Source organism: Pistacia vera, unplaced genomic scaffold (assembly GCF_008641045.1).
Source record: "Pistacia vera cultivar Batoury unplaced genomic scaffold, PisVer_v2 Contig160, whole genome shotgun sequence".
Classification (NCBI taxonomy): domain Eukaryota; kingdom Viridiplantae; phylum Streptophyta; class Magnoliopsida; order Sapindales; family Anacardiaceae; genus Pistacia; species Pistacia vera.
Genome location: NW_022195685.1, coordinates 31,764 through 53,648, shown reverse-complemented (window position 1 = coordinate 53,648; position 21,885 = coordinate 31,764). Strand labels below are relative to the sequence as shown.

Below are 21,885 nucleotides of genomic sequence, written 5' to 3'. Positions count from 1 at the left end.
TGTCGTCTTGGAATGGTATTATTGCAGGGTTTAATCATAGTGGACATTTGAAGAGGCTGTTCTTTTTGTTTGAAAGGATGCATTTTGAAGGATTTGCGCTTGAAGGATTTAAACAAAAAATTGAATATAATTCTCATTTTATGATAAAAATATTGCATGTTCTATTTTAGGAGTTGTATTTGTCCCACGTTGCTAATTCAATAGACTGTTACGATGTATATATAAAGATGGCAATGTGGCCCAATTTTGCAGGGACCTGTCCTGTATGGGGCAGGAATTCCCCATAATCGACAAGGACGAATTTATTCCCCATTCCCGTGGGCAGTGCAAGGCAACAATATAATTTTAGCTAGGCTACCATACTTGGACAATATCAAATATCCCAAATCTTCTAAATATGGCGTGTACAGTCATTCACATGTAAACAGAGTTTGAAATTGGAAGATTAAATTCCTATATTTTGATGTGGGTTATGATTTAATCTTGTTTATGTATGAGGTATCGATTAATTAGTTGTTGTTTTAAGTCGGGTTTGACAAATTTTGGTTAGTTATAGAATTAATTTTGAATGGGTTAAAGAATTGATGAAACATTAAATTGTAGAGATTTGGGGATTTGGTTTAATTTTGATACATATGTTAATTGCTTGATATTTAGAGTTAGATTTGATGAGTTTTTATGGGTTTATAAGTTGAATTTTATTGGATTAATATAAATTGTTTGAAAAGTCTAAGTTATAAGATTTAAGGCTTCGGTTTATAGTTGATATTTTGACCCCACTATCTAAAAATCCTGGCCACGTCCTTGCATGAGAGCCTGTTCTTGATTTTTGCCTATTGATAGCCTTGTGCGATATGGGGAATAAAGTATCAAGTATTCAAACTTGGACAGTTAGATAAGAGGTTTTGGAGGATCTCCTGTTTGTATATGTTAAACTTCATATTAATGTGTGATCCTTATTTCATAGTTCAAGCTCTTGGGTTGAACAATACATGTTATACTCAAACCGATTTTCTTAATTTATCAGGTCACCATCAGCAGGAAAAAATGTGGTACTAACTAGTTTAGATAGGATTAGATTGGATATGATTGGATAAAAAATAGTACTTATATACATATTGTCTACTTCGGACCATATTCAAGATTGATGATATTTTGTCATGAAAGTTGATTTTTTTTTTTTTTTTTTTTTTTGGTGACCGGGGGTGTGTGGACCAATTTGTGCATACCTCGACTAATCCCCCGGGGCCTAGAAGTTAACGACCAGGTAAACCTTCCAGTGGCCACCCCTATTACCGAAGTGAATCAAACTCAAGACCTCTTGAGTAATACATCTCAGAGTCTTTATCGCCCCACCTAGCCACCCAAGGGTGGTGAAAGTCAAATGTTAATGAGAGAGATTGATGATTAGTCTATTTCAATTTTAATTTATCAAAGATAGAGGATAATGTTAAAGAAAGTTAGGTTATGACAACAGTTGAATTCAACCAATAAATTCATAGACATATGTAGGACAACCCTTGTGAAGACATTCAATGCATGAATCAAGTCTTTTTAATTTGAAATTCTTAAAAAAGGAAACAGAGTTCCAACATCAAAGTAAAGAGATGTCAAAATTATCACTCCCTCTTGAAGCATATTTTGTTTGGATTCACAGTTGTTAGTGAAGAAGTAAAAATGGTTCTCCCAAGTTTAGTTTAAGGGAAGATGTTAGTAAAGGGGTAAAAGTGTCATTGGCCAATACTGTTAGTAGTTACATTTCTATTAAGAATACTGTTAGTAGTTACATTTCTGTTAAGCATTCAGTTAGAGTATAAAGATTAGTTAGAGTACTGTTTCACTTATGTAAACACTATAAAAGTGTACAGTAACACATTTTTGTATAACTTGAAAAAGCAATTAAATCAGTAAAGAATTCAGCTCTCTTTTCTCTCTCTCTCTCTCTTGTTTTCTTCTCCTGTTTCAGTCTCCTGTTAGAGCTTTACTCAAAACATCACTTGGTATCAGAGCCATTGATTAGCGTCAAAAATGGTTGATCTGAAACACTTCTCCTCCAATTCAGCTAATTCAGCTCACAAAGTACCCACTGGTTCAGTCGATTGCATGAATTCGTCATCATGGCCTATTCAGCTCTTCCGGTAATTTCCCCTAAACTGACTAGGGATAACTACAGATTTTGGAAATCCCAGATTCTATTCGCAGTTGAATCTCACGACTTAGAAGAACACCTTACTGGATTAGTATCATGCCCAACTCCATTTGTCAAGATTCAAGCTGAAAACTCGGAAGGGGCTGTAGAGAAAAGAATCAATCCAAAGTACAATCAGTGGAAGGAGACCGACAAACTACTTGTAAGCTGGCTTCTTAGCTCAATTTCTGAATCCATGTTCAATGTAGTCTCGAAATGTCAGTTTTCTGCTGATATGTGGACAACCCTAGAAAAACAATTTCTTACTGAGTCTAGAACCAAAACCTTGCACATCAAGAATTTGCTGCAAAATACTAAGAAAGACAATCTAAATATGCATGAATATTTCATCAAAATGAAAGGATTTGCTGAGATGTTGTCTGGTAGTGGAATTATTGTGACTGATGAGGAACTTTTGAATTATATACTTGAAGGATTAACCTCTGAATATGATCCTGCTATAGTGAATATAACCACCAGATTAGAGTCCCGTTTAGATCCTTTAACAATCCAGGAAGCACAAATCAGCCTGCAGAAATATGAACTTAGGTTAGAAAAAGCAAATCTAGCCCTGAATTCTATCATCGACACTGAGTTTAGTGGGGGGTCAGTGCATCTTGCAAATTTCTCTACAAATGAAACTGATAAGAAATATCAGAATGACCTACCCTCTAAGTTTAGTTTTGGACAAACCAACTCTGAGCAATGATCTGGTTTTGGACCTGGTTTTGGACAGTCTCAAATTCTTAGTCTAGCCTTTCATCATGGGTTCACACCTCATCCATACATCCCTATACAATCCATTCATAACTCTAATCACCCTGTCAACCCATTAACTTTCAACCCATCCTACTCTCCACAATATGGGGGTGGTCGTGATAGAGGTAGGGGATTTGGAAGAAACAGGCTGGTATGTTAGGTTTGTAGAAAAAATGGTCACTTAACATTAAACTGCTATCACCGGTTTGATGCCAATTTCACTGGAGCTAATAATGTCTCAGGCAGAAATCAGTTTTCTCAGCACTATGTCAGATCACCAGAAAGCTTTCAGCCCCCATTCTACACTCCAAATGGCCCTTATCACTCCTCCAGTTCACATCGGCCTATGCATTCCCAACTTGACTTCACAAATAGTTCCAGTGCTAATTCTATTGGATTCCCAAATAGTTCTCAGTCAGTTCCAGTGCAGCCTCAATCACCTATGAACAATCCTCACAATCAAGCACTTCTGCCTCAAACACATGCCACTCCTGGTCCTAATCCAACTACACATTACACTGCCACTCCAGCCATAGTTCAGGATGTCTCATGGTACATGGATTCTGGAGCAACAAACCATGTAACCTCTGATGTTTCTCAACTCACATTGAACTCAAATTACACTGGCAATGAGCAGCTTCAGGTTGGAAATGGTAAGCTTCTTCCTATCTATCACACTGTTTTTACTTCATTTTCATGTCCATCTAGATCTCTTCATTTGAAAAATGTGTTATGTGTGCCTTCTATTACCAAAAACTTATTAAGTATTTCAAAATTCACAAAAGATAATAATGTCATTGTTGAATTTTTTGCTGATCACTGTGTGGTAAAGGACAAGCACTCCAAAGTTATTCTTCTTTAAGGAAAGCTTAAAGCTGGCCTATACCAACTACAAACTTCAACCAGTACATCCTCTTCAAACTTAAATCTGTCTTCTAGTCAACCTATTTCTTCCACTTCAGCCTTCAACACACTAGCCAAGACTTCAAGCCCATTGCATCTGGAGCAATCTTCCTCATCTGTAGACTCATAGTCGTGTCAAAACAGTGTTGCTAGTTCTTTGTATGATGTCAAACAACCTACTGATACAGCTCTTGTTAATGCTAGTTCAGTTGCTAAATGTTGTTAGTTCTTTTTATGATGGCAAACACTCTACTGATTCAGCTTTTGTTAAGACTAGTTCAGTCTCTGTTAATACTGGTTCAGATATATCTAGTCAGACCAATCTTGTATCTGCTTGTAATGATGCTGCTAATACTAATAAAGACAACATTTTTCAATCTCAATCTTTTCCAGTAGAAAAAACTAGTTGCATGTTGTGGCATAAACGATTAGGGCACCCTAATGCTACTGTCCTTAATAAAGTCATGAATTCTTTAAACATTAATAGTTCAGTTCAAGGTTCTTTAGAATTTTGCACAGCCTGTCAGTTTGGAAAACTACATCAGTCTACATTTCCTAGATCAATTTCTAGAGCTTCTCAACCTTTAGAATTAGTCCATTCAGACCTTTGGGGACCAGCACCCATCTCATCTCCTGAAGGTTTTAAATATTATATCCAATTTCTAGATGATTACAGCAGGTTCACCTGGATTTTTCCCCTAAAAACTAAATCTGAAACAAATCTGATTTTTCAGCAATTTTATAAACTTGTAGAGAGACAGTTTAATAAGCCTCTGAAAAGTGTCCAAACAGATTAGGGGGGTGAGTTTAGAAGTCTAACATCTTATTTTGCCACTCATGGTATCGTTGTAAGGCATCCTTGTCCATATACACATCAACAAAATGGAAGAGTTGAGCGAAAACATAGGCAAATAGTTGAGCAAGGGTTAACCTTATTAGCTCAAGCCAGCATGCCTCTAAAGTACTGGTGGCATGCTTTTCAAACAGCAACTTATCTCACAAACAGATGAGCCACCCCTATCCTGTCCAATTCCTACCCTTTTCAAATACTGTTTAGATAGACTCCAGATTATTTAGTCATCAAAGTGTTTGGTTGTGCAGTCTACCCATTCATTCGACCCTATAACTCTCATAAATTTGCATTTCATACGACTCAATGCACCTTTATTGGTTTTAGTATGCATCACAAGGGATACAAGTGTATGGACTCAAATGGAAAGATTTATGTCCATTCTAGTGCTAAATTTGATGAGTCTACATTTCTTTTTAATCACAATGTCTCTTCTTCATCATCAAATAGTCCTTCTTTGGCAATACCACCAGGTCCTTCTTCTATTTTTTCTAATTCTTTTCTTATTCCCACTGCCTTGCCTACATGTGATCAGCAATATTCAACTGTGTCCACCTCCTGCCCTCTGTCAGGCAATACCAAGGTTGTACCTCCTCTGTCCTCTCCTATTGCTACACAGTCTACTCACTCCTTACCTTATTTTGATCAAAATCATAGTTCACCTATAAATACTCAGTCTTCTGTTTCTAATCCAAGCCTTACTAAGTCTACCTCACAATCTGATCAGCCTCCACACAGCTCACCTTTCTTAGACACCTCTCCTAAAAATGTTCATTTGACAGTTGATCTGCCTTTTGACTCTCAGTCTTTATATTCACAGCCCTTTCATCCATCTCACTTAGCTAACACATTGAAGGGTATAAATCTCATAGTAGAACTTCCTTTTAACTCCCAACCTTGCAACATTCACCCTATGCTCACTAGGTCTAAGGCCAAACTTCACAGTTCCATGTTAGCCTCCTCCACAGTCTCCTCTTCTACTCCTGATTCATCTGAACCTACTAGTGTCTATGAAGCTCTCAGTCATCCTTCCTGGAAAGCTACCATGCAAAGTGAGTTTGATGCTTTGCAATCTAATAATACTTGGGAACTTGTCCCTACTGAACCTACCATGAATATAGTAGGCTGTAAGTGGGTTTTTCAGGTCAAACAGAATTCAAATGGTTCTATCCAAAGATATAAAGCAAGGTTAGTTGCTAAAGGTTTCCAACAAACCTCTAGAGTAGATTATCTTGAAACCTTCAGCCCGGTTATTAAATCAGCTACAATTCGAGTTGTGTTGAGCCTTGCTATCACCTATGATTGGGATATTCAGCAGTTGGATATTAATAATGCCTTTTTAAATGGTGAGTTAAGTGAGACAGTCTACATGACCCAACCTACAGGGTTTGTTGATGCTCAAAAACCTCTGCATGTATGCAAGTTAGTTAAAGCTTTATATGGGTTAAAACAGGCCCCTATAGCCTAGTTTGAAAAACTGAAAACTACATTTCTTCAATGGGGTTTTGTAGCTTCCATAGTTGATTCAAGCCTGCTTGTTTATAGACTAAATGATCAGACATTGTATGTTGTGGTTTATGTGGATGACATATTAATAACAGGAAGTGATCCTGAGTTGGTTGAAACTATGGTTCATAAATTGAAAGTTGAGTTTGCATTGAAAACTCTAGGATCTCTTAATTATTTTCTGGGTTTTGAAGTCCATAGAACAGCCTCCAGCATTCATATGAGTCAAGCAAAATATGCTCGCGATCTTTTAGTCAAAACAGGAATGATGGACTACAATCATTGTTCCACTCCTATGGCAATAGGCAACAAACTTACTCTTGAAGATAGTGAATGTTTTGACAAACCAGGCTTGTATAGAAGTACAACCGAGACCCTGCAATACTTGACATTATCTCGACATGACATTGCTTATTCAGTAAATAAGCTAAGTCAGTTTCTTAAGGCTCCTACTCAACTTCACTGGCAGGCCTGCAAGAGACTCCTTAGATACATCAAAGGGACTATGGACTTTGGTATTACATTTCAAAAAATTGGCAGATTTCACTTAGACTGCTTTACCGATGCTGACTGGGCAAGTTTTATCCAAGACAGAAGGTCTACAAGTGGCTACTGTTTATTTCTTGGTTCAAATCTGCTTCAGTGGAGTTCAAGGAAACAAAGAGTTATAGCTCTATCCTCCACAGAAGCTGAATATCGTGCCCTTGCACAAGGAGCCACAAAAATAGCCTGGTTTAGAAGTCTTTTCTCTGAAATGGGACTGACTCTTCACACTACACCTATAATTTGGTGTGACAATTAGAGTGCTGGATCCTTAGCCTCTAATCCAGTTTTTCATGCAAGAACCAAACACATAGAATTGGATGCTCATTATGTTCAAGAACAAGTTGCAGCCAACCATATCAAAGTCCAATATGTACCCACTGATTATCAAAAAGCTGACATATTCACCAAAGCATTATCAACCACCAAGTTTGAGGCTCTTCGGGACAAAGTGACAGTTATTGGTTATTCCAGTAATACAACTGCTAAATCTGCCAATGATAATGCTGCTGCTGCTGATAATACAGTTGTTGTTGATATAGCTGACTAAGTTTTTAGTACTTGAAAATACAGAGAAAATAATGTCTCAATTGTAGCACTACATGGGGTTGAAGTCTAATTGGAGTTGTGCGTATGTCTACTCCTATGATCTGACTGCACTGCTCTAAACATAATGAGAAGATTCTGAGATTTCTGATAGTTTGTGATCTGACCGAAGGTGTTTGAAGTTGTTTAAGGTGAATGACTGCTCATTAGTATAGTACTGCATACAAGTAGATTTGTGATCTGAACTGAAATTGTATGTTTGAAGATGTATGTTTGCTTATCAGTGTAGTTCTCAGTGTAGTACTGCATGAAGAATCTCAGTTGTATGGTAGATTTGTGATCTGAACTGAAGTTGTATGTTTGCTTATCAGTGTAGTTCTCAGTATAGTACTACGTGCAGTTCTCAATGTAGTAATGCATGAAGAATTTCAGTTGCTGTATCAGCTTGCTTGGTTGAAGTAGGCTGTTTTGGTTACCTGAATCAGTTTAGGTGTTTCAGTTGGTTGATTGTTTTGCAGTGGCTGACTGATTTGGTGATTATTTGAACTGGTAACTATTTAAAGTAGGCTGTTTTGGTTACCTGGATCAGTCCATGTTTGAAGTGACTGTTTGGTTCCTTATTTTTGCTAAAAGCACAAAGAATGGAAAAAAGAGGAAAACATAAGATTGATTCAACTAATGTCTGAGTTTTCTGACAGTTCGGTTCAGTAGGATTTTGAGCAGAACTGATCCATGATTCCCAGGTTCAGTTCAAGGGAAGATGTCAGTAAAGGAGAAAAAGTGTATGGACTCAAATGGTTCAAGATTCCCAGGTTCAGTTCAAGGGAAGATGTTAGTGAAGAAGTAAAAATGGTTCTCCCATGTTTAGTTCAAGGGAAGATGTTAGTAAAGGGGTAAAAGTGTCATTGGCCAATACTGTTAATATTTACATTTCTGTTAAGAATACTGTTAGTAGTTACATTTCTGTTAAGCATTCAGTTAGAGTATAAAGATTAGTTAGAGTACTGTTTCACTTATTTAAACACTATAAAAGTGTACAGTAACGCATTTTTGTATAACTTGAAAAAGCAATTAAATCAGTAAAGAATTCAGCTCTCTTTTCTCTCTCTCTCTCTCTTTCTTTTTCTTCTCCTGTTTCAGTCTCTTGTTAGAGCTTTACTCAAAACATCACATGAAATACATCATGGTATAGAACTTGATTCAATGAATCAACACCATAGATTAACTATTCTTTGTACAAATTGTATTCTCCACTCAAATTTATAGTCCATTCGTTTTCTATCTCATTTCTAATTCTCTGATACTTTTTCATTGTAAGGCATGAGACATCTATTCACAAATTGAATTTGATTCCATAATATAAATATATTGCAAGTGTTAGAAGTTGAATTTGTCCCACATTGTCAAATTAGTAGACTGGTATGGTGTATGTTGATACAAGATTTGCACCAACTAGAGTAATCCGATTGATCTTGATGGAATCAAAACTGATGTGTGCGTGATTACGGGTAACCAGCAAAGTAGTGATTGAAAACGTCAATGAAAATAGCATAAAGAATTTTTAAAGTGGTTTAGTGAGTTACACTCTTGAGCCTGCGTCCACTGTTTTGTATTTGCTATGAGAGCTTACAATAATAATCTTAGAACAATTTGCTAACCCCTTCTCCATTGTAAGTGGTTGGGCAGTCTACCACTAATAATTCTGCCATCACCGTCCTGATCTTAGGTTCTTCCCCCAAGGTCACAGGCAGGTCAATTATTCCCTTATGGATTAGGCTATCCCTAGTGAATCCATAAAGCAACGATGGACATGCCCTTAGATCTCGCTCTATGAACCTCATTTCTCAGAAGGCTCCCAAGAAAATGATATTTGTTGCACTGCCATTATCGACCATTACCTACGTACTCGGGCATTGCTGATCTTTGCTGCGATCAGGATCGTATCATGATTGTGACAAGGAGATTCTTCACACTCATCCGCAGTGAATCCTATCACCTCGCTCTCTTATCTAAGCCACTTTGGCGGCTTATGTTCACAACTCATTTCTCAGGAGACCGAGTATGTGTTGGCCTCCCACGCATATTGCTTGCAAGAGCGCCTTGAGCTCCCTGCAATGTCTAGACCCCTGTAGATCATGCCTACCAGAACATCATTGTTGGCGTTGGTTGAGGCTTGCTGAATCTGGTTATTCTGCTCGCTTGTACTTTCGCAAGTTGACACTTCCTTAACAAATTCTTTTAGGTGGCCCTTTCGGATTAGATCTTCGATGGCGTCCTTTAAAGCCCGATAGTTGTTGGTGTTGTGCCCTATGTCCTAGTGGTACCATCAATATTATATAGTATGTAGCCATCTGGATTCGATTATTTTATTATTAGGTATCCATCTTGATAGTGATCGATAGTGAATAAAGTATAATCTCTTTTCGTTAGTTTTATCTTTCACAATAGATGTATGCAGACTTTAACATTTTGAGTGAATACATTTTCCCACCCAAAGTTTGCCTTCATTACTTTTCTCACCCATCATTAAATTCAAACGTTATTTTAACAGCAAAAGGACTTTTTTGTCGTTTTGCACAATATATATCAGAAGGTTAGTACACCCCTAAATTACAAACATATAACTATTACCTTCACCAACTTGGAAATTAGTCATTTAAACCCATATCTTCAATTTCTATAATTACTAAACTATATTTCATTAAAATTGTATATATAAAAATATAATTTCAAAAAAAAAAAAAAAGGAAAAATTGTAAGAAAAATCAGAAAATAAAAAATTAAGAAAATTGGAAAACAAAAAAAAAAAAGGTTGGTCGAAATCGCAGCTAGCGATTCTGGCCAAGTGCAGGCCAACTTTTTTTTAGTTTTTTTTCAATTTTTTATTTTAATAACTGATTTTATTTTTAAATTCTTTTTTAAATTTATTAACCCTAAAATTAATATAAACTAAACTAGGGGTGAAAAATATATTTAATAAAGTGTGGGTTGGAAATTGTAATTCAATCTCGTTAAAAATTATAAAGTCACGTAATAAATGGTATCTATTGATGGAGGTTGACGATGGGTGAGAAAATGTTTTTTTCAAGGTTTATGGGTGGAAAAATGCAATTACGGGGAAAAATGTAATTACGGGCGAACCTAGGTGGCAATTTCATTCAGTATTTTACCTAATTTTTTCTATATATAATTAGACCGTGAATGTGACTTCATTGGTAGATGAAATGTCATCTCGTGCTTTGAAGATAAAATGTTTAGGTGTTAATTGATTGATTGATTTATAAAAGTAAATCAAACTATGAGTGATAAACATCACATAATTCTCTCACGGTAATTGCGGTAGAAAATGGGCTAAAGGACATTTTCTGACACAAGGTTTGCCTTAATGAACTTTTTCACCCAAAAAGTTTTAAAATACTATATTCTCACCTAAAGTTTATATTTCGTTAATACCCAAAACAGATTCCAACACTAAAAACTCTCTCCATCGCCACCCTTTGAACCTTCGATCTCTTCTCTACAAAACTCATCTTATTCCGACACCTAATTTCTTGTCTATTGCTGTCACCGCGAAGCTAGGATATCATGTTCTTTGTTGATTTTCAAATGATTTTGGTGACAAATATTCAATCGGTCACTACTATTCAATCTACTGGCCTCCACTCTATAAAATTTTTCTTATCTTGGCTCCTGATAACTCGCCGAACATCAATCGAGAGAGGAGTGCTAGTCTTACAAAGAAGCCTACAAAGGAGGCATACAAAGTTAATCTCCACCCTTCATCTTCATCATTTCTCTCTCTCTCTCTTTCTCTTTTTCCGTTTTTCTTTTGTTTTTTCCTTCACTTTGTAAGCTTCTTTGTAGACTTCTTTGTAAGGATAGACTTATTGTTTGAGTATTGATAAAATATAAACTTTGGGTGAGAATGTAGTATTTTGAAATTTTTTGAGTGAGATTATTGATGCAAACCTTGGATGGGAAAAAGTTGTTTACTCATAGAAAATATAATAGAAGTAAAGTACCCATGTGGAAAATTGAAAGAGCATTTTGCATAATGCGTGTGGACCGATGTTCAGATCAGAAAACAAAACACCACGTGAAATTCAATATAAATTCATAAAACGACGATAAATATTATATAAGATGTCTCACACTTCTTTCCACACATGTAAACCACTAAACTTGACAGGGCGTGTATTCCATCATAAATAGGCAGTGAAAAAGAACAAAGAGAAGGCAACAATTGCGAAAGTGAAATATATTACGTTCGAAACTCCATGGCAAGGACAAGCATCAAGATTCTTTGTGCCATAGTCTTGTATGCAATCGCTATCAGTTCAATTGGGTGCTATGCAGCTCAGTCGAAGAAACTACTGTTTGTGTTTGGAGACTCACTCTTCGATCCAGGCAACAACCAGTACATCAAAAATTCAGCGAAACCCGTATCAACATCTTATCCTTATGGAATAGACATGAACAACAAATCCACTGGCAGATTTTCAGATGGCCTTATAGTTCCTGATTACATCGGTAAGATCTTTGTCAGTTTATTTCTTTACTAGTTAAACTTAATTTATAAAGTTAAAGATGTTGATGAATGTTGTTTCACTCATTGAATTTTCAGCCCAATTTGCAAACCTTTCAGTGGATCCTCCATACCTTCAACCAGGAGCAGATTTAACCAGCGGAGCTAACTTTGCCTCTGCCGCAGGTGGTGTTCTAGACGTCAATAATGGAGTGGTATGCTTCTTATTAAGTAGGAAACTGTTGTTTTCTTTTGAATTTTTGAGCTACCTTTCAAGATAAGGTTCTGACGATTAATCAATTGAAGTGGGCTCAGGTTTTTGTTTGCCTCCTCGTGGTTTCTCTTTTGTGTATCAAATCTAAACGAAAGTGGGTGACGATTTTGAATTCTCCTAATGGCTTCAATTTCCATAAACTGTCGGCAACAAACTTAAGAGATGTCATATCATCAATAATGTCACCTTCAATTAAATTCCTGTAGGTCCATTTCTGCATCATTTAAATTAAAAACTCATACTGATATGTCCTAGAGCGCTAAGAGCGGTACAGTTGTAAATTTACAAGTTTCATAGTTAGGGCTGTCATTGGCCAGCAAACGAGCCGAACCGCTTGCAAATGAGCTCAAGTATCTTGTGTGTCGTGTCGAGCGGAGTTCAAGCATTATAATACTTTACTCGAGTAGCTCGAGAGTTTACTCGAGCTCGACATATTATATAATATTTTAATTATAATTTTATATTAATATTTATATATATATATCTAAAAATAATTAATAACTAAAATCGAGTCGAGCTTCGACTATTCCAATCGAATCGAGCTCAAGTTTCTAAATATTCAGCTTGGCTCAACTCGATTGTAGCCCTAGTTGCCATGGTATATTGTGTTTTTTTTTTTTTTTTAAATAATACATCTTATTTTCCATTGGTTTCAGCTGAATCTTAAACAACAGTTGGCCTATTTCAAGAACGTGGCAAATTTAATGTCACAGAAAGTAGGTGCTAAAGAAGCCACAAAAATTTTAAGTAGTTCTGTGTATTTATTCAGCTTCGGAGGCAACGATTACTTTCGGTATGAGTCCAGCTACCCTAATGCCACTCAATCTCAAAGAGTAGCATACATGCGCATGGTGGTGGCCAATTTAACAAATGGCTTAAAGGTAACAATTTCTATTCTTGATATCATCTGTAAAACTTTAGGTATGACTTGCGTCGTAATACATCACGATTTAGTTCTATTCCAACGAGTTCTTTGCGCCAGGGAAGGCTTTATTTCCCACAGTATATTTAATTAATGTTGTAGTGAAACTTGTTGTATTGATTTGCAGGAAATATATAATATGGGAGGAAGGAAATTTGCGATCCAGAATGTTGGACCGTTAGGTTGCTTGCCGGTTATAAAAGCAGTGCACCCTAGTACAAATGGCTCTTGTGTTACCAATTTCTTAAAGGATGCAAGTCTACACAACAAAGCTCTATCTAATCAGCTTAGTAAGATGGCCAAAGAATTATCCGGGTTCAAATATTCGAACATGGACTACTTCTATAACCTCCTTTACCGAATTAATAACCCTACAAAATATGGTAAATTAAGTTATATGCGGTTAAAACTTTTACATATGTTTATGTCTAGTTTGAACTTTAATTTTCTGTTCTTGATTATGTTTTGAAGGGTTCACGGAAGGGAAAAATGCATGTTGTGGCAGTGGACTATATAATGGACTGAATTGTGGAGTAGGTTCATACAAGTTATGCAGTAATCCAAGTGACTATCTGTTCTTTGATGGCGGCCATACATCTCAGAAGGCAAATCGCCAGATTGCAGAGCTAATATGGAGTGGAGTACCAAATGTTACTGGACCTTATAATGTGAAGCAACTATTTGGGCTTCCTTGATTAGATTATGTAGTGAATTTGCTTTCTTTTAAATAATGCACTCTTTGGAGCTATAGATGATGTAGACTTATAAAAATTAATATATAAAATCAACGTACGTATGCCGAATAAATTATCATGTACTTTTTTGAGCAATAGATGTTAATTAATTAAATTGATTTGACTTCTTACTATTAGTTAATCAATTAATTAATTTTTAATAATCGCAGTTAAACAGGCTTCCAAAGTCTGTGGAACATCACTTGTTTTATATATTTGAAGCAATAAATCAAACAATAAGCAGTAAAAGGCACATAATTTTCTCACATTGAAATTAAGGGCCATTCGGGATTTGATTTTAATAGGCCGTTAAAGATTTTTTATTCCATAATTTTTTATCAAAATACCCTATTTAGAAAATAATTATAAATCACATCTCCTTTGTGATTAGATAGCAAGCTCTTTAACTTATAGGGTTAATTATACTTAAATATCTTTTTTTTAGTCTATAAGAGAGGTATCTACCATATTTGTATAATTATCTTGGTACTCATACTTTTCTCTTCATGGATTTCAATTTTTATGAGAGGCGTTTAAAACTCAGTATTTTTAAAGGGTCAAGCTATTGTAACACAAAAATTTTATATAAATATATTACATTGATTCATAATAACTCAATGACTTAAAAATTGCTTATATAATTAGCATGAAACATAAGTAAACTCTTAACTTCTCATCTAAATCTATAGTATTACATTGAATCAAAGGTTAAGAATTTGTGTTCAAATTTGTTTCAAAAATTTGTGTTATAATAGTCTAACCCATTTTTAAAAACATTTTTTAAATAAAAAATGATTTTAACATATATTATTTTAAAAGTTGTAACAATACCAAACGAGTTCTAAATGAATAAATTTTTTTTTTTTTTTTACGTACCCACGTGTTATAGACATGCATGCACTAAGATACTCTTATCTATTAAACTTCATCGAAGGCGCCAATAGTCAATATCAACATGTATCACATTGACAGGCATTCAATTAAATGAACACATTATCATTAAGTAAAATTCTTTACCCCCAACAGCCCTTCATTCTTCATCCTACTTTTCAACGTGCTTTTCCCAAACAAGTGGGTTCAATTCAACCCACTAAACTTTTTAAAAAAATAAAAAAGTCTTTATATTATAAGAAATTTACATTTTTGACCTTATTTAAATTCATATTAACTTCACAAAAATTTGTATTAACATTTTTTCACATTTTCTCTCTTCTTTCATTTCCTCTCATTTTCTATCATACTTTCTTCTTCCTTTAATTGGATTACTCAATAAAGGCTATTCCTTTGAACGTTACAAAGTAAGATAATGTTTATTTATTTATTTTTTTTTTTTTTTTTAGCTTTCTTAATTGATGAAAGATCATGATCAGTTATGGGTTTTTATTAAGTTTTGTGGCAAACTCATATTTATCAAACTTATAAATTGTATGTGTGCACATATGTTCTGCGTGCACGCTGATTGTCAGACTTGTTTCATTTAGAGTGTGTGTGCACAACAGTTTGTGCTCTCACTCTCACTTTAGATATTTGCAACCCGGCACGAGTTGCATGTTTAAAAAAGTGAAAAAGATATTATTTATCTTTGTCTCTCACTTTTTAGGACCTTTTACATGTGTCATAGCATCCTTAAGTGGTCCTACGAAATAAAGTTCTTTTCTCGATTTGTTTTGTGGTCCAAACTAAAAGAAGGAAAACTTTCCTTATATGGACAAACATTAGTCAGTCCCTTGTTGGCTAACTTGACACTATATTGTTGAGCAAGAAATCCTTCATTATATAATGCCCCTTGTTGTGTGTATGAATCTGACATTTTTGACATTTTGTTTCATTGTACTCTGGTTCTATTACAGTATTTTTCTCTCTTAAGGTTCAAGGTTCATTTCCATATTTTGTGCCAAAACTTCACCATACCAAACATGTTATTAATGGCTCTTGGAACGTGGTTCCTTTGCTGATGCTAGTGCGTGCTTCAGCACTTAAAGCTTGGTGGTTTACAAGCTATTCTTGAGTGGGTTCCTGGTGTGAAGAAGGTCCAAGGAGTTGCTACACGTTAAGGATTCACAGAGTGATGCTAAGTGTAAAGTTGAACAGGGAAATCCTTTTATTGTAACTAATTAGATCAGCTTTGAACTATATCTTGTAATATGTTTTTACCTTAGTGGATTGCTTCGATCTGGACAAGGTCACATGATGTAGGCTAAAAGTGAATTTAGCCGAACCATGTATATAGTTGTGTTCTTTATTTTTCGCACTTGTGTTTGATGTGTTTAACTTGGAAATGTTTAATCTACTTAATAATTGTTCCGCTGCACTTAAAATGGGTAACAACACTCTTATGTGAGTAAAATCTAACTCTCTCCCCAACAAGTGGTATCAGAGCATGTCCTGATAAGTTGCTTCAGTTGATCCTTACCCATTTTGATTATTTTTATGTGCATCTGAGTGGTCTGGTAGTTAGACGAAATCTAATCTATGATATGTTTTTATTTTAGATCTGTTGTGTGTCTGTGTGCACTTTTGTTTGTTGTGTTAGCATCTGTCTGATTATTTTTCATCATGGGTTTTTTTCACTAAAAGAGGATCTGCTCATAGACCACCTCTGTTAAAAGGACCTAACTATTATACATGGAGACCTAGGATGCGTGCTTTCCTTAAGTCTATAGATAAAAGAGTTTGGTCCACAGTTGTGAATGGTTGTGCAGCCCCGTTATTGTTGAAAATGAAGTGTCTACACCAAAACCTATAGCTAGTTAGACTGCTGATGAGATAACTTTGGCAAATGATAACTCTAAAGCTTTTCATGCTCTTTTTAATGCTGTGAATGTGAACCAAATGAAAGTCATAGCTAATTGTGATCTTGCTAAAGATGCTTGGGATAGGCTTCAAGTCAAGAATGAGGGAATTAGTACCATTAAAAGAAATAAACTTAGAAGACTTGTTACTGCTTTTGAAAATCTAAACATGGATGATGATGAGACTATAACTGACTTTTATGGTAGAGTTTGTGATATTTCTAATGAGTGTTTTGCTTTGGGAAGAACATATTCTAATGTTGAACTTGTTAGGAAAGTGTCTTGCTCTTTACCTTGAAGGTTTATGTCAAAGGTCACCACCATTGAAGAATGTCAAAATGTGGATGCTATGGATATTGATGAACTCATTGGCTCTTTTTAAACCTATGCACTGAATCTACAACGTTGGGAAAAACAGAAACTGAGCAAAGGTTTAGCTTTCAAACATAAGGTTAATTCTGATCCTTTTGATGAGTGTGATTTAAGTTCATTGGATGATGAAAATTGTGCTTTACTTACAAAGAATTTTACAAAAAATTTAAAGAAAAACATGAAAAAGCCTCATGATAGTGGTTATGGCTGAAAACCTTTTGTGAAAAAGTCTTATGACCATCAAACCCTTGGTACCTTTACAAGGAAGTTTTCAAAAGATAAAGAAAAGAAAAATAAAGGTATCAAGTGTTTTGAATGCGAGGGCTTTGGGCACATATAATTTGAGTGCGCTAACACACTGAAAAAGAAGAAAGGTAAAGTCATGGCTGCCACTTTGAGTGAGAGTGAGCATGAAAATGTTCTTGCTTTCACCGTGAACCAAGAAGATCGTAAGAGTGAGGTTTCAAATTACATTGTTGATACCTATGCTAAGCAACAAGAGGCATATGATAAGATGTATGACCAATGGCTAAAGGCTATGAAAAAGTTGCAATCTCTTGGTATTGAGAATGCTACTTTGTTGAAGCAAAAGAAAAAAAGCCTTGTCCAAAAAGATTGTTGTTCTTACTGCTAAAATAAATGAGGCTAAGGCTATCATTGATAAGTTAAATACATGTTCTCTTAAGCTTGATGAAGTGTTTGGTCAAGGAAAATCTTTCAGAGATCAATATGGTTTGTGTTTCAATCCTTGTGCTAGCACATCGAAAGCTGGTGCAAGTAAGTTCGTAAAGGCCACCGAGACTCCTACTGAAGGAATTGTTGTGAGACAGGCTATGAAGGTATCAAAATTCATTCCTATTTACCATTTTTGTAATAGGAAAGGTCATATCAGACCCAAATGCTTCAGGTTCATTGCTTATTTGAAGAAAGTTTTTAAAAACCATAGTTTTGTTGCTAATGTAAATCATAATGCTAACAATGGTTTTTCTTCCAAAAGAGTTTGGAAACCTAAGGCTGATGTGAACTGTCTTGTGTCATATACTTCTTTGCTTGCATTTCAAAATGATCATTGGTATCTAGACAGCGGTTGTTCAAGGCATATGATAGATAATAAATCTCTTTTGACTAAACTTGAATTGGTTGATAGTGGATATGTCACTTATGGAGATAGAAAGAAAGGTAAAATTATTGGCAAAGGGTCAATTGTGCTTCCTGTTTTTCCTATTTTGAAAGATATCTTATTTGTTGATGGTTTGAAAGCTAATTTGATTAGTATTAGTCAAATTCGTGACAAAGATTTTGTGGTTCGATTCTCAAAGGACAAATGTCAAATCTTGAATGGTAAAGGTGTTTCTCTACTTGAGGGAAAAAGATCAAATGATAATTTTTACTTGCTTTCTAACCGTGTGTCCTGTTTCAGTTCTAAAATAGATTCAACAAACTTGTGGCATGAGAAACTCGATCACATGAACTTCAAGGACTTGGTGAGACTGTAAAAAAAAAAAAAAAAAGGTAGTTAAAGGGCCACCAAAACTTGAACTTCCAAAAGGTAATGTGTGTGGTCCATGTCAACATGGTAAGCAAACCAGAATATCTCACAAAGCTTTATCAAATCTCAATATCTCATGTGTGTTGGAATTGCTTTATATGGATCTAATGGGTCTTATGCAAATTGAGAGTTTGAGAGGTAAGAGGTATGTGTTTGTTTGTGTTGATGATTTTTCAAGGTATGCTTGGGTTGATTTTTTGCGTGAGAAATCTGATTCATTCAATGCTTTTCAGAAATTGGCCAAAAGGTTGCTTGTTGAGAAGAGTTTTAAAGCTACAAAGATAGTGAAAATAAGGAGTGACCATGGAAAGGAATTTGAGAATGTTGGTTTTGCTAACTTTTGTGAATTGCAAGGAAAATTCCATGAATTTTCAGCACCAAAAACACCTCAACAAAATGGTGTTGTGGAAAGGAAAAATATAGTGCTTCAAGAAATGGCTAGGGTGATGCTTAGTGCCAAAAAACTTCCTACAAGACTTTGGACCAAAGCCATTAACACGACATGTCATATTTCCAACAAAGTTTACCTCAGAAATGGTACTATTCAAACTCCTTATGAGCTGTGGAAAGGTAAGAAACCTTATTTCTCTTATTTTCATGTGTTTGGATACAAATGCTACATTGTGAATAATAGAGAGAATTTAGGTAAGTTTGATTCTAGGAGTAATGAAGGAATTTTTATTGGATATTCACACAATAGTCGTGCATTCAAGATATGCAATATGTGTTATGAAAAAGTCTTAGAATCCATCAATGTTGTATTTAGTGTTGCAGAAGATTTTTCAGAATATTCTCAAGAATATGAAATTCAAGACATATCTATTCCTCGGGTTCCCACACAAGATGGTGTGAACACTTCTAAATCTCCTGAACCTAAACCTTCATTGAATGTGCTGTCACCTACTTCCGGTGCTATAGCAACAGGATCTACTCCATGCAAAGAATCATCTGCTAATCATCATTGCAAAATGAAGGGATAAAGCTAGTTATTGATCTTTCTGATGAAAGCATTCAAAGGAGAAACCAAAGAAGAAAAGATCCACCAACATGGGTTCAAAAAGCCTATCCACCTTCAACCGTGATTGGAGATCCAAATGAGGTAATGGTTACAAGGAGAAGACAAAATAAAATTAACCATCTTTGTTATTTGTCACTTGTAGAGTCAAAAAATGTCAAACAAGCTTTGGAAGACGAAAATTGGATTGAGACTATGCAAGAAGAACTAGAACAATTAGAAAGGAATGATGCGTGGACGCTTGTACCAAGACCAAAGGGAATAAACATTATAGGTACCAAATGGGTTTTCAAAAATAAAACTAATGAGTTTGGTAATGTTGTCGAGAACAAAGCTAGGCTTGTAGCTCAATGATATACTCAAGTTGAGGGAATCGACTTTAATGAAACTTTCATTTATGTTGCTCGACTTAAATCAATTTGCTCGCTGCTTTCTGTTGCCTGCTGCCTCAAGATCAAATTGTTTCAAATGGATGTCAAAAATGTCTTCTTGAATAGAATGCTCACCGAAGAAGTGTATGTTCAACAACCAATTGGCTTTCAAGAGTCCTACAAACCTGATCATGTTTTCAAATTAAAGAAAGCACTTTATGGTTTAAAACAAGCCCCACGGACCTGGTATGAAAGGTTGACAACTTTCCTTCTCAAGCATAACTATGAACAAGGTAATGCTGACAAAACCCTCTTTATCAAACGTGCTAACAATGAAATCATGTGTGCACAGATTTACGTTGATGATATTGTGTTTGGTTCTACATCTCATTCGCATGCACTAGAATTCATTAGCCTGATGAAAAATGAGTTTGAGATGAGTATGGTAGGGGAATTGAATATGTTTCTTGGACTTTAAATTAAACAAATGAATAATGGCATGTTTGTTTCTCAATCAAAGTATGCTACAAACACATTGAAAAGGTTTTGTTTTGAGAATGCAAAGCATGCTAGAACCCCAATGAGTGCTACTCTTAAGTTGTGTAAAGATGAACATGGTAAAAAGGTAGACAGTAAGTTGTACCGAAGCATGATTAGAAGTCTTCTTTACTTAACTGCAAGTCAACCTGATATTTGTTTTGGTGTTGTGTTTGTGCTAGGTTTCAAACTAACCCATCTGAGTTGCACTTGAATGTAGTAAAAAGAATCATGAAATATGTTTCAGGTAAGTGTGATTTTGGCCTTTGGTATTCATTTGACTCTAACAATTGTTTAGTTGGATATATTGATGCGGATTGGGCAGGAAGTTTGAATGATAGGAAGAGTATTTCGTGTGGATGTTTCTATCTTGGAAACAATCCTGTCACATGGTACAGCAAGAAGCAAAATGTAATCTCCCTATCCATTGTCGAGGCTGCATATATTGTCGTAGGGAGTTGTTGCACTCAAATTTTATGGTTAAAACAAATGTTGAATGATTATGGTGTTGATCAAGATTGTGTGACTATTTTTTGTGATAACACGAGTGTCACTAACATCTCTAAGAATCTCATCCAGCATTCTAGGACTAAGCACATTGACATAAGACATCATTTCATTAGAGAGTTAGTTGAAAAGAACATCATTGCGCTTGCTCATGTGAACACAAAATCCCAATTGGCTGATTTATATACAAAGGCACTTGACTATGATACTTTTGTTTTCTTGAGGAAGTCCATTGGACTACTTTTTTTCATTTTTGTTAATGAATAAAGCATGAACATGCTACTTTTATTTTTGTTTGTCAAAACTCTTTGATCTGTGCTAGCACTCTAATTTTCATTTATTTTCTCTCGTTTGTGTGTTAACTCTAGTATGTTGTGTCCACTAAGACTCTCCCTATAACATGACCTTATCTCATCATGAGTTGATTGTCCATTCTTGTCACCATTATGAAAAAGCTACCTTACATGAAGTGTAAATGTTATTTTGAGTAATTTTCTAATTTGTAGAGACCCATTAAGAGGACAATCTTCTTGTAAGTGTGAAAGCTACATTTTGGTTACGTTTATGAGAGTTATTTGCCCTTGAATCAAAATTAAAAAAAAAAAATTCTTATTTTTCTATGCTGAAAAAGAAAGTGCAAAACCTAGCAAGGCAAGAGAAAAGGGGGAGTTTCTCTTGCAAAATTTAAAATTGACCAATGTGTCAATTTTACCCCCTTGAGGACACTATCACACACTAAGTCAAGCTCTTGGAAATTTAACTCACTTGTGTGTGATTGAGGAAGTGTTGTTTTGATTGTATTATGTTGACAACTTCCTAGGAGTTATTTTGTCTTTCAAAAATTGAAAATTTAATCTATTAGGATGATTTGCACAAATTGACTGCCTTGATTCTCAAAAATTTCATATGAAGCATTTCATCATTTTCAATTTTATGTTGTTAAAAATTGTTCAATAAAGTCTAGTCTTTTGAAATTTTAAGATGTTCTTTTG

General features: G+C 35.2%; 1 protein-coding gene across 2 annotated transcripts in view; it reads left to right on the top strand.

Moving 5' to 3' along the window:
- The window catches only part of LOC116125161 (GDSL esterase/lipase 1-like), a 28,325-nt gene extending 14,492 nt beyond the window's left edge, over positions 1-13,833 (top strand). Inside the window, exons 1-5 of one of the 2 annotated variants that reach the window (XM_031410887.1) lie at positions 11,456-11,825; positions 11,920-12,035; positions 12,751-12,975; positions 13,144-13,399; positions 13,488-13,833. In XM_031410887.1, coding sequence (XP_031266747.1) covers positions 11,573-11,825; positions 11,920-12,035; positions 12,751-12,975; positions 13,144-13,399; positions 13,488-13,711 — 1,074 coding nt within the window. In that variant the 5' untranslated portion in view covers positions 11,456-11,572 and the 3' untranslated portion in view covers positions 13,712-13,833. Of the gene's footprint in view, positions 1-11,455; positions 11,826-11,919; positions 12,036-12,750; positions 12,976-13,143; positions 13,400-13,487 lie in introns of those variants that run through there. The other variant, XM_031410886.1, reaches the window with a different exon arrangement.
- Positions 13,834-21,885: the final 8,052 nt, after the last annotated feature.